The sequence below is a fragment of the Oreochromis aureus genome, linkage group 5 (assembly GCF_013358895.1).
Source record: "Oreochromis aureus strain Israel breed Guangdong linkage group 5, ZZ_aureus, whole genome shotgun sequence".
NCBI lineage: Eukaryota > Metazoa > Chordata > Actinopteri > Cichliformes > Cichlidae > Oreochromis > Oreochromis aureus.
Genome location: NC_052946.1, coordinates 1619733 through 1633737, shown reverse-complemented (window position 1 = coordinate 1633737; position 14005 = coordinate 1619733). Strand labels below are relative to the sequence as shown.

At 42.0% G+C, this 14005-nt stretch overlaps 1 protein-coding gene across 1 annotated transcript in view; it reads right to left on the bottom strand.

Moving 5' to 3' along the window:
- The window catches only part of cadpsa (Ca2+-dependent activator protein for secretion a), a 378183-nt gene that overhangs the window by 317880 nt on the left and 46298 nt on the right, over nucleotides 1-14005 (bottom strand). The window contains exon 2 of the mRNA XM_039611943.1: nucleotides 985-1098. Coding sequence (XP_039467877.1) covers nucleotides 985-1098 — 114 coding nt within the window. The remainder of the gene's footprint in view (nucleotides 1-984; nucleotides 1099-14005) is intronic.

Below are 14005 nucleotides of genomic sequence, written 5' to 3'. Positions count from 1 at the left end.
CCATGGTTGTGGAGAGGTTGAAATGAAAGAAATTGATTCTGTGGACAGGTATGTTTTATACACATCATAAATATCTGTAATTGATCAAGAATTTAGGGGATCAAATACTATATATTATGTAGTAAAGGGACCTCTGGCTAATATGTCGGGTTCCATGTAGGGCTCGTAGCTGAAAACTAGCTTTACTTTGTTGTCTGGGTCAACTTTGCTAGCGAGAGACAGAGAGAGGCGTTGAAAGGCTGCTCGAACAGAACTTATTGCTTCGGAGAAAAACATGAACACAGTGTACAGTTGAGTCTTAATAGCTTACTTACAACTGGGCTACACTGCCCATGAGGCTACATTCTTTAGGTCTATGCCTGTAACACTCTGCCTATTGCCTTCAAATTAAATAATTTTTTGAAAAATAATTTTGAAAAATATTTCTTCACGTCATTATGCGGGCCGCAAGTAGAGGTGACATGGGCCGCGAGATTGAGAGACAGGCATTAGAGCCTCTTAATGTGTGTTTTGTTTGGGTTTCCACCAGCGTGGAATTACCAAAAATAGAGAGGACATAGCCTAACTTAAGAAACAGAAAAAGACCGCCGTGTAATCCATTTAATTCAACAAAGTAACTGTATTCTGAATACCATCGTTTTAAACGGTAACTGTAACGGAATACAGTTACTCATATTTTGTATTTTAAATACATAACGCCGGTACATGTACAAGTTATATTGAGTATATTGTAATTGGCACACAGTTATAAAAAGAAGAAATGAGGAGAAAATATTATGTAACACAACTGACTAATTAACTGAAATATATGTACATTTTTTTCCTCAACAAGAAGACAAGAGGTTAGCTACAAAAGGTGGAGTGTGGCCTCTCAGACACAGCAGTTTTTATAAGCACACTATCAGAATGATTCAGTTGATGCATAACTACATTAAATATTTTTTTCAGTCCAACTAATCTTAATCAAACAGGGCAAAAACTTACCTCATAGTAGCTCTGCACGGCATTGATGAAGGCCTCATCAGCTACAATCTGAGTTTCTCCATTAAGAAACGCCTGGAAACGCTCCTTTACTGTCTGTAGCTGCTGTTTACTGATCTGTGGAAGACATTAATAGACAAAAGAAATAATAGCATGTTGTTGCTAGCGAAAAAGCACACAATTTTACAATGTCTCACCTGCAGGTACAGTAAACCTTATAATTAAACTTGAATTGGTTGATACAGTCGACAGCATACTGAAAAAATCCAGCTATGATACTAAACCATGCCACCAAAATATTCTCAAAATAGAGTAAAATAGAATACTTTTACTAAACCAAAAAACAGTGTCTGCTAAAAATTAATTTAGTTCTATACAACTAAAAATAGTTTTACCAGTTCCAAGGAAGACATGACAGAATTTAATTTTTGGATTATCAGTAACAACAAGGGCAACAACATTCTCATCATTCTTGCACACAAAGGTAGGTGCACGTTTTTCGCTAACCCAGACAAACTATCATCAAAAAAGTTTGTAATTGCTTAGATACAAAAATACATAAGAGTCCCTGAAACAAGATCCAGGTCGCGGGGTTTGTCAGGTGATGTGAGGCTAAGAGAGACTGAAGTCCCCCACTCCCCTTGTCCTCACAGCTGAGAGGAGGTAAAAGATCTCAACATCCAGCCTTATATGATTTGAAATAATTAGAGTGCTGAAATAGAGCTTTCCCCTACTTGCTAATCATAAAGCATTTAAAAATGCTGTTGCCAAACCATGCAAACATAGTATTAATGGTTGAAGACGGAACCATAATTCATATGTGATGTTGCTGATAGTTATTTATCCTTCATTCTAATCAGAATATAATCACATATACTAAAAATGAATAGATTTAACACGTATAATAAATAAGAAAATATTATCTATGCAATATGAGAGCCTGTACAGAGTCTGACCTTGGTGTGTGGGTGTGTGTGGTGCAGAATGGGGGTGAAACCGACACACAGCAGCCACTGAATGTCTGACTTTTAAAATATAATGATTAATAAAAGGAAATTGCATTGAATAAATGGTGACTGACAAACACAGATTTTTAAAAAGTAAAAAAAAAAATGTATTCCTCTGTATTTGAATTAGAAAGTGATTATGTTAGAATGAATGTTCATGTGAGAATGTGCTAAAGACAAATCTAATTGAAGTAGAATTACATAAACTGAATGAAACATGAAATGAATTATATCCATATGTGATGGAATTTTTCTTAAGTGATTTTAGCGGTTTAACTTTGTGGTAAATCATGTAAATCAGATAGATAGCGAGAGGACGATAATATGAGGACGGACATCAGGTGATTAGATGTTAATAATGTGATTGGATGTTTAGATGTCATCTCAGAAGATGTGACATCCAGTAGCAGAAGGTGGAGAAAGGGTGAAGAAGAGATACAGGGTTCTTCTGTTTTGTCTTCTGTGAGATGAGCAGTTCGGCAGATTGGATCTAAGAAACTTCCCACAGAGATGTTAGAGGGATTGACCCAGTCCAACCCGTGAAGCTGCAAACTGGTCATACATCTTCGGCTTTCCTCTCTACTTATTATTGCCATGTTAGCTGGTTCATTTTGAAGGATTTTCGTTTACGTCATGCTTCCCCTGAATGCCCAAAAGATGATGTTTACCTGCTGGGTGATCATGGGGATAAGTGCATCTTTAGGCCTGGTTATGCTCATCTTTTCTCCAACCTCTCTTCACCAAAGATAAGAATAAATTCAGCATTAGCTCAGAGTAGGTAAGTTGGATAAGTATCATAGAGGTGATTAGTAGGGCACTCACAGTTTTGTTTTCTACTTCATTAGAAAAGATGTTTTCTATGAATATTGCAGATTGTCCAATCAACACTAAATCCAGCAGGATTACAGCTCAGAGTCCCAGGCTGTACTTTGTAAGTACTGTTGTTTGGATTTAATAAGGCTATGTTTAAATCTCCACAAACATAGACATGATGAGAACAAGAAAAGAAAGGCAGCATTGTTGACATTAAATATTAATAATACTTCTATAAATCTTCCAGAATCTTCTATAAATGCCCAGTGGCACCTAAAATCTTCCAAAGCTCTTCTGTTACAACTCAAAGTAGCCTTGTTTAAAGAGTTTATTTAAACTTGAATTACTTGACGCTGTATGCCTCTACAAGCCAGTGAAGTTAAGATTTCTATTAATATTTCTCAAAAACTCATTCTACTGTATCTTGTGATGAGTTAGATGACAAACAAAGATTAGTACTGCCAATTTATTATGTGGCCAGATTTGAAATATGGTCATAATTTCTCCTGTTTCTGCCTGAGATATGGCCACTCCAATGAAAAGACCAATAAGAGGCTCTGTCTGTGCTGGAAAATTCCATAGTCTACTCCCTTGGTAACAGTTACCATGGTCACTACAGCAGAGGAAGCAGTATGCGATTACAGCTTCCTTATCAGGGATCAAAGTTCATATGAATTACAGTAAAACCAGCCGTGTCTTATCCTTAAGACAGCAGTGGATGACTGTTAAATAAGAGGTCAGATAGTTGTAAGCAGCCAGTTTAGTCTTTCATAGTTCCAGCAGCTTTGCACTGATACACATCCAGATATTTCAAGACATGACATCAGGCAGACATGTAAACGCATACTGTGCAGAATTGTACAGAATTGCCTTTCTGCATAGAGAACAACTAATTTAGTGTCACAACAATGATTTTTGTGCAACTATTTTTCCTTCCAAACCTACTGACTAAATCACTGGGGAAAGGACACCCAATCAGCAAGCTTGTCCAGTCTCCATGTGGGAAGTTATGCTGAATTCTGGCATAAAAAAACCTCCCCTATATATGTGCTAGAAATATCCAGCATGAAAATGAATAGAGTAGATAGCTGAATCCTTGACACTCACACCAAAGACAAGCATTCACATCCAACTCCAATCTTTGGTTTAGCCAACAAATATTAAAAAGAATAAGCACTAATTATCTTACTTCCCGTTTGATGTATGAGAAAATCATGTATAGCAAGTATCCTTGGGCAAGATACCAACCCCAAGATGTTCTCCACCAGAGTGTGAATGTTAGACAGAAAGTTAAGCATTAAAAACAGTGACAGTGGGAATGGATGAAGGGCTTCGATAGAGTGCTCAAGTAGAGCAGAAGAAGTGCTATATAAGAACCAGTTCATTTAGCATTTATTAAACCCATGCCTTAAATATGGTCCACTTATGATACAGAGAAAGTTCAATTTTTTTTTCTGCTTCTTGATTCCAAAGTCTTCCTAATACTTGTTCCATGGCACATGTTTGTATTATTACACCTGGCACAAACAGAAAAACATCCTGATCATATCACATTGTACATATGTTTGACTTCTGAGAGCCTGTGAAAGTATACTTAATGCAGGAAACTCAACTTGCCAGCAATACACAGATAATTTTCTGATCACATTCACCCAGTTTGAGGCAATGAGACATACAAAACTGTGACATGACATGACCATATTCACTTCTTTTTTGTGTCTTTTTAAATACCCCGGCAGGGTTTTACTGGAAATTTGGCAAAATCTTCTGCTTACAGTACTGATTACAGTACTTTGTTTTTTTCCTTGTGCACCATGTGAGTGGTAAAAAATATCAACTACATTATAGCAGCTCCACTTCTCTTTGTTCTGTTCTTTTTAATGTTTTTAAGTGTCTGTGAAGGTTCTCAGTCATCCAGGTCATCATAGTCTAAGGAGCTTGGAAAGAAAAGCGTCTGGACTTCTTTGAGTTGCTTGAAGACGTTTCACCTCTCATCCGAGAAGCTTCTTCAGTTCTAAGGTCAAATGGCCGAGAGTCCCAGATTTAAACCCAGTGGGAGTATCCCCCCAAAGAGGGACAAAGGACCCCCTGATGATCCTCTACCTAATCACATGAGCCAAGGTGTGAGAAAGCGGGTGTGGGACCTAATCAGCCAGGGTTTCGGGTGAGCTCATTGTGAAACCTGGCCCCACCCTATCATGTGATTTCCTGAGGTCAGATGGCCCAGGATGTGAGTGGGCGTTAAGGCGTCTGGGGAGGGAACTCAAAACTGGATTATAGATGGCAGACAGTTGGTGTCGTAAACCACCGCCTCTGTTCAAAGATGGTCGCTCACAGTGGACGTAAATGGCCTCTTTCACTCCTCTTTCAAACCATCTGTCCTCTCTGTCCAAAATGTGAACATTGCATCCTCGAAAAAGTGACCTTTGTCCTTTAGATGCAGATGGACTGCTGAGTCTTGTCCCGTGGAGGTGGCTCTTCTATGTTGTGCCATGCGCTTGTGAAGTGGCTGTTTGGTCTCTCCAATGTAGAGGTCTGGGCATTCCTCGCTGCACTGTACAGCATACACCACGTTGTTAAGTTTGTGTTTAGGAGTTTTGTCTTTCGGGTGACCCAGTTTTTGTCTGAGTGTGTTGCTGGGTCTGAAGTACACTGGCATGTCGTGCTTGGAGAAAACTCTCCTGAGTTTTTCTGATACACCGGCTACATAGGGGATGACAACATTGTTGCGTCTGTCTTTCTTATCCTCCCTCGCTGGTGTCTGATCTTCTTTTCTGTGCCTCTTTGCTGACTTTATAAATGCCCAATTAGGATAACGGCATACTTTAAGTGCTTCCTTTACGTGTGTGTGTTCCTTCTTTTTCCCTTCAGGCTTAGAGGGAACATGTTCTGCCCGGTGGTGTAGGGTCCTAATTACTCCAAGTTTGTGTTCCAGAGGGTGATGGGAGTCAAAGAGGAGATACTGGTCCGTGTGTGTGGGCTTCCGGTAAACTTCAATGTTGAGGTTGCCATTCTCTTCAATGTGCACAGCACAGTCCAGGAAAGGCAAACAGTTATCCTTTGTGTCTTCCCTGGTAAACTTGATGTTTTTATCCACAGCGTTAATGTGCGCAGTGAAGGATTCCACTTCTTGTGTCTTGATTTTGACCCAGGTGTCGTCTACATATCTGTACCAGTGGCTGGGTACTCTCCCTTTAAAAGAGCCAAGAGCCTTTCTTTCCACTTCCTCCATGTAAAGGTTGGCTACAATAGGTGACACGGGGGAGCCCATGGCACAGCCATGTTTTTGTCTGTAGAAGCCTTCGTTGTATTTGAAGTATGTTGTGGTAAGGCAGAGGTCTAACAGTGTGCAGATCTGATCGGGTGTGAAGTTGGTCCTGTCTTCCAAGGAGCTGTCTTCTTGTAGTCGTTTTCTGACAGTCTCCACTGCCTCCGTGGTGGGTATGCAAGTGAAGAGAGAGACTACATCAAAGGACACCATGGTTTCATCTGGATCCAGGGTAAGTTTCTGGACCTTGTCGGTGAAGTCGGTGGAGTTCTTGATGTGGTGTGGGGTGTTCCCCACGAGAGGTGCAAGGATGGTAGCAAGGTGTTTCGAGATGTTGTAAGTGGCTGAGTTTATGCTACTGACTATGGGTCTGAGTGGGACCCCTTCCTTGTGGATTTTAGGAAGTCCGTAAATGGAGGGTATGGCATCCCCTGGGTAAAGGCGGTCAATGATTTCTTGAAGGCAAGCTATAACTTTCTTTTTGTAGCTGCTTGTGGGGTCTCGCTTTAAGGCTTCGTAGGTATTGTTGTCACTGAGGAGAGTAGTGATGTTTGTGTTGTGCTTAGGACCACGGTGCACCTTCCCTTATCAGCTGGTAATATAGTGATGTTGTGGTCTTTGCTCAGGGAAGCGACGGCCTTCTTTTCTTGTAATGTGAGGTTAGACGGAGGGACTTTGGCACTGGAGAGGGTGGCTGAGACTTTCATCCTGATTTGCTCTGCTTCTGTCTGTGATAATTTATTAATCCGTATGGCGGTTTCTGTGGCTGTGATGAGGTCCACTATGGGCAACTGTTGCGGAGAAATGGCAAAATTGAGTCCTTTGGCTAACACTTTCTTTTCAGGTTCAGTGAGATTCCGGTCTGAAATAGTTAAGTGTTTCTATTGGTAGTTCTTTGGTACATTGTTAAGTATCAACTTTTTTACTATGGTTGCCCAATTTTATTTTATTTTTAATATGCTCTTTGGCCATTGTTTACAATCAAAATCAGTTGTTGATCTCTGCACCACTTGAGACTTGAGAGACCAGTGATCCCAGCAGAGGTAAAGAGAAAGTGGAGACACTGCAGAGCTGGAGTAAAGCTTTGGGAGCGTTAAAAAAATGGTACAAACCATCTGTTATCATGGGAAATGTCAGATGGAAAAGCGAACGGTCCTGACTAAACTATATTGGATTACTGGCAGTGTAGCTACATGCCTTACAGAGACATGGCTGAATGAATGTTGCACACACTCCCTCGTCACTCTGGATATCTTTCAGCTCAGATGGGTGGATAGGACGGCATTGGAGCACGGTAAGTGGAAGGTACCGGGGAATAACAACGTTTGCAAACAAAAGGTGGTCCAACCCTGGACATACCTGTGTTAAAGAGCAATGCTGCACAAAGGACACTGAGCTACTGACCCTTACAATGCTTCCACATGACCTTCTTATGGAGCTATCACACATTATCCCAATAACTGTATATTCCTCTGTTGCTAGATGCAGCGAATGCATGTGAGCGATGTGGTCTCTCAGTTACCGACTCCCCACACACAGTCGCTTCTCATCATCTCTGGGGACTTCAATCATCCTGTCCTCTGTCCTCCCCACTTTCACCCAGCACATGAAATACCATACCAGAGACAATAAACCTACAACAATCAGATGACCCCCTATAAGCAAACACTTAATACAATCCAATTAATTCAATTAATTAATGCAGTACAAACCAAGTGCTGAGGGAGAAGCTTTAAGGAGCAGGAGTCAACCATCCCCTGACCGCAGGGACAATCAGCTACCTAACTAACAAACGACAGTATGTGAGGCTGCAGGGCTGTGTGTACAAGGTGGTGGTAAACAGCAAGGGGGGCCCTCAGAGGATGGTGCACTCTGTCTTCCTCTTAACCTTATATATTTCAGACTTCAGATACAACTGTACAAGAAAGGCCAAAGTCATCGCCAACTGCTGGGCAGACAGAAGTATTTTGGGGTATGCAGAACATAACTAAGGATCTTTTATGACACTATGATGGTTTCTACAAATATAATATAAACACCAAAAGAACCTAAGTCTCCTCAGGAGATAACGACTGAGTCATCAGAGAACTTCTGGAGGTGACAACTGAAAAGGGACTGGGGAAACCCCATGCTGCAGACTATCACATCAGACATACAATCATGAAGTATAGGTTCCCTGGGGTATGCAGTCTTGGGGACAGGGGTTTTACACAGGGCTGAGAACCTCTGCAGACTGAGGCAAGGTTTAAAAACATGCAGAATGATCCCACAAAGTTGGTCTAAGCCGTCCCTGAGCAGCTGATACCATGTGAGCCTTTTGCTTTCACCATCTTTTACAACAGATTTCTTTTTTCTTTCTTGACATAGTGTAAAGAGAGTGCTGCTGGTAGAGGCAGCAAGTCTGTTAAAGTATATTCAGGTGGTGGTCATTTTAGAAAAATGACCACCACCTGAATATAGATTAGAAAAACTGTTTTTTTAAAGAACACAGTTACAGCACATTCATAGATGGAGTCTGGTCTGTGCTTATTTAGTGAGCTACAAATACATAACAGTGACAAGACAGATTTAAACAGTTTTACTACTGTTTACTTTCACTGCCACTATGTTGAATTGATGTTAGACTCAGAGTTGGTGGGGCTGCTCTAAATTCCTGAAAAGGGTGTTTCCCATGAAAACTCTTATAGGAATCTTGGAAATTCTGACCTAACAAGATATGATGCAAGTTCTCAAGCTATCCATATCCTTACCATGTGAACTATGGCACTTCCCAGTCCATGATGCAGTTCATGCAGTCTGTGTGTGCAGTGCGTGCTTTTTCAGATCATCACCTCGCGTACTTATTAGCTGGCAGTTGTCTATTCCCCCAAACTGTGAAAATAAGTAGCAGATGGGCTAGACTGTGGTTGAAACGGCCCAATGGAGGGAGGTATTATGAATTGTGTGTGTCTTTGTATTTGCATTAGAAAGATCCTAGTTTTATTGTCTCTGGTATAACAATTTACATATTGTACAGGGAGAGTGCTAGACAGGAAGACATGATTAAAGCAACCCAAGATTAAAACCAGAGCTTAGAGATGTGATGCCTGCAGCGATCACACTACAGTGTGCAGGAGCTTGCAAGCTGCAGCTGCATCAGTTGATGGGGAGATGTATACAGTTATTGCCATTAGATCTGAGAACACCCTTGAGAGATAAAAAAAGGCTTCATGCTAACTGCTAGCAGCTCAATATTTAGAGTTCAGCATTGTTCTTTACATAAATGTAACAAGGGTTACACCAACAAACATTACAATTTCTCAGCCCTTTCTCTTACCACTCTCTTTTGCTCTCGTGTCTACTCTCATAACTTGGAAACCATCCAGTGCCACATAAGGGGCTGGAATTAATTCCTTGTTTCTGAGAGGCACATGATGCTACACTACACTCCCAGTGTATCCTCTGCAGTGTGGTCAGTGCAATTAGCTCTTCAATCTTACTATGGAGAGATTTTGTGTTTCCCATGATGATAGATAATATGGAAGGTTCATACTGAGTCCTCCTTTCCCAGCACTTTACTTCAGCTCTGTTCTACTTATCACATTAGCAAATTTAGTCACTCAAGTGAACCTAAGTAGCTAGCATCACAATGGAGACGCATGGTTTAAAATTACACGACTGTATGTTAAAGAAAGTATGTTGAGAAAGGTGGCGGATCAGCCCAACCCCAGCCATATGGGAGGGGCTTGTTAATAATCGGAAGGCAATTGGGACCACAGTCACCAAAAAGACATATGGTAACACACAAACTTTAACAGGTAGAAATCTTAGAATAGAATAGTGTCAAGAATCGCTGTGCGCAGGCTGGAGATTGGACCCAAAATGCAGGACTCACAACACACAGGGATAAACTCAAAAGGCACAGCTTTATTCAACAGGAACACAAGGAAACTATACTGGGAGAAACTAAAGCTGAGGCACAGGGAAATGCACACAACCATAAGGGACGACGCGACACGGAACAGAGGGAGATTCCGACATAAATACACAGAAGGTAATGAGGGATGTGGGAACACATGGGGAGCACAGCTGGGGACATTTACGCATAACAAGTCAGGGAGGATATGTAACTGAAAATACTGACCCAAGACGCAGACCTTAAACGTAACACAGGAAGAACACAGAGATGCAGAGAGGAGGAGGAGAGAGAGCATGGGGAGAGCACAGACATAACGGGCTAGGGAAACATGGAATAAAACACGACGGGAAACAAGGCACAGGAACTCAGAACTATATGAACACAGATACACAGAGGAAGACACAGGATCAAAGACACGGGGAGAATCTAACAACCAAAAGCGATAGATAACAACTTAGGGACTAGGACTACACTTTAAACTAACAAGGTGGACTCAAACCATAATACAAAATGACAAAACACAAGAAACTGAAACCGCTGGGTCATAAGACCCAGGACTGCGACAAATAGAATAGAATAGAATAGAAATCTTGCAATGTGCAAAAAGTCATTGTACAGGCCCTTCTTAAGTTTGCCAGGGAACATCTAAGTGATTCAGAGAAAGCTATGGAGAAACTATTCTGGCCAAATGAAGACAAATTGAACTCTCTAGCATCAACGTGACATGTTTGGGGGCAGAGAAACGCTAAATATGACCCAAAGAACATCATCCCCATTGTTCGGCACAGAGGTGGAAACATCATGCTTTGGGGCCGTTCTTCTGCTAAGGGTGCACACCATGTTTCAAAGATTTTCAAAGGTGAGTACAATAACCTTAAGAGTTATCTGAATTTAGTAGTACGAAATTAGAGGTCAAGCAGGCTTTTATGTCTTAAAGGCATTCCTGCAGTTAAAATAATTTTTGTGTGTCAAATGGCTTCGTGGTTGGATACATCAACTAGAGATACAACAACAAGAAGGGGATTGAAATACGAGTATAATCAGTTCAAGCAGTCTTAAGGAAAGACACATCAAGCTCTGGAAGAGAATATTGAAGTTTTGGGATGTGAAGTCAGCCTTCATCCAGCCTTCAGCCTACTGTGATACCAGCTGTGAAAGATTTCCATATCTGGAATCAGGTAGAGAAGGCTGGACAGAAATTCTTTCCTAGCTTGACCAGTTACATTGACCCTTCACATTGACACTCATGTACAGCATATCTGAGGATAGGAAGGCTCCTTCACTTGCTGTTTTTGAATCTTGTTTAAAAACACTATTTTACTCACTGGCCTTTGACCCAGTGTGAGATGACTGTGATCCTACTTTTCATGTACTCTTTTATTGTCTCATTTCTACAGCTCTTTTATGTTCTGTGCCTTCTGGCCTGTGTTTGTCTTTTATGTTTAGCACTTTTCTCAGCCCTGTTGCTATTTTTAAAAGTGCTTTAAAAGTACTTTTCTTACAGGAGTCAGTGGCAGAGATTAGCTCCTCTTCATCTCATCTTCAAAGTTTTGTGGAACACTTTGTAATTCATGCCTGAAGAGAAAACCACCAGAGTCCCATGACCATCATCACAACTACCTGTCTTTTTAAGGTTATGCCTATAAACTTTGTGTATCTTGAGACTTGAAACCATGACTATGTACATCCAATTGGTGATGGACTACTGTACATGATTGGCACAAGCTTATGCAACACAAAACAATTCTGCAAAAACAGCAGTGGAGAAACTCTTCAATCACTTTGACCCGCTGCCTTCCCATTGGCGCCTCAGGGCAATCTGGTCCCACGCCTCCAGACTCACAAATGGCTTCTTCCCCTGGGCCATTTGGACAAACACTCTCTCACCACACCCCACCCAACAATCAGAGCCATGGTCTGAGTAACCCCATCACTCAGGCCACTCACACATGGACTCTAAGACAAAGTCCTTTGCACTACTTCTAAGCTTTCCAACCTGTCCTTAAATGTGTTCCTTTTCTATTGTGTGCCTTTGTCTTGTTTTGTATATTTCTCTCTTGTTTGTATACATTACTCCTGTCTGTATTTCCCCTGTTTGGTATTTATATTTTATTTCTGCACAGTTGGTGTGGAGCACCCACAATTTTGGCTTATTCTATTCTCTAAACTTTAGATTCCCAACGAGAATCAGGACATCAATAGAGAATTTGGGAAAACTGGCAGAAAAATCTATTTTTAAAAAGATGTGAATGACAGAGGAGGTTTATTTAGCCAGCTGAAGCAACAAATTGATTATCCAAGCTCAACGGCTGAGCCTGTAATTGCTAAAGGTTGTTACGGTCTTGGGACTCTGATCTCACCTTAATCCAGCTGTATTTAAAGAAAAAAGGTGTGAAAGACACAAAGCATCACAAAGGAGAATACCAAGCCTTTGGTGGGGATCAAGACTTCAGGAATCCATAATCTGTAAGGAACATTACATAGGTAGTAAAATATTAATATTTATAATTGTTAATTTAGCCAACCGCAGACAAGTCCATGAAATCTGGAGACTTTGTTAACAAATACATGCCATTCTTTAAAGGTTATCACAATAATTTGCTCAACCCCTTTAACCCTTAGGAGAGCCTCCAGGTGGTGTTACTTTTTTGTTTTCTGCAAGGGTGCGATGCTACTGAAATGTGTGTGTCGCAATTGATGTTGGATAAGCAGCTATTTTCAGCAGCTGTGAACACACCCTGTCTGGGCCTGCTGCATTCCTGGGCTGTTGCCTCCTTAGTTCTCTCCTCACCTGGTCTACAGTTATGCAGGGAGGGGACAGTGGAAAGGATTCAGGACTATCAAGTGAGGGTGTTGTGCACTACACCTTCAGGACACCTACAGTGAGTCCTGGGTCTGCCTGGGATATCCTCCCAGCAGGACACCCCCGAAATACCTCACCTAGGACGTGTCCCCGAGGCATCCTAGTCAGATGTCACCTGAACTATCTCCTTTTAATGTGGAGGAGCAGCAGTTCTACTGCAAGAACCCCTAGAATGACTAACTCGAGAGCGAGTTTCCTTCTAAATTTTCTTTAGTCTGGGAGTTGATTGAATGTTGGGGTGGATATAGTTTTCCTCTGTGGTGGGGTCGGGTGGGCTGCCCTGGCCTCTGTGTGCCTTGGTGGTGCTGCTACTGTTTGCCCCCATCTGGATGGGCTGAGGCCCGGGCCCCCTGCCTTTGGTGGATTCCAGGGAACGGAGATGCCTAACGGGGTCAGCGGGGGAGCTGGCTCCAGGGAGGGTGTACCCCCCCAATTCTCTCCCCATCCCCAACTGCCTCCCACCTCCCGCTCCATCACATCACCACACATACAGGGCCTTGAGGTACAGGTGCCTCACTGAGGTGCAGGGGAGGCATTCCTCCTCTGTCCTCTTGTCACCTGTGCCTCAAATTTATTCCACAACCTAGACATTCACATTATTTACACATTACTTAATTACACCGTCCAGAGGACGGTCTGTTTATTCAACCTCAACTCTGGTGCTGGTGCCCAGCTCTCAATTTTAAAGACAAGTAGACACTGGGAAACTGGAACTGGGACAGTTTTCCAATTTCATTGTACTATTGTACTATTACTACTAATATCTTATCTTATCTTATCTTACATTGAGGGTTCTCTTGAGGGGAACCCTCATGAGCTGCTATCTGGCAGAGAGTACCATGCCCCTCCCATGTTTTAAATGCACTTTAGAACAGAACACAGCAATACCACATATGAGCAGGCGGAGTGAGCTATGGGGGTGTTCACACCCCCATTCTCTATTCTCCATCTGGGGCAGGGAGAAGGAGCTGGCCCTCTTGTGGGGGTATGGGATGGTGGGTCTCCCTGCTGCAGGGACGGTCTACTTGTCTCCACCCCAGATACAGGGAAACATCTCCTGGGTCTTGGGGCAGATTGCCCCTCTGGGTGTGATGGTGCCTGGACCTGGGAGTATATGACCTACTATTAGACAGTAACATGAAGAAACCTTGTGAATACAAGCGCGCTCACAGATA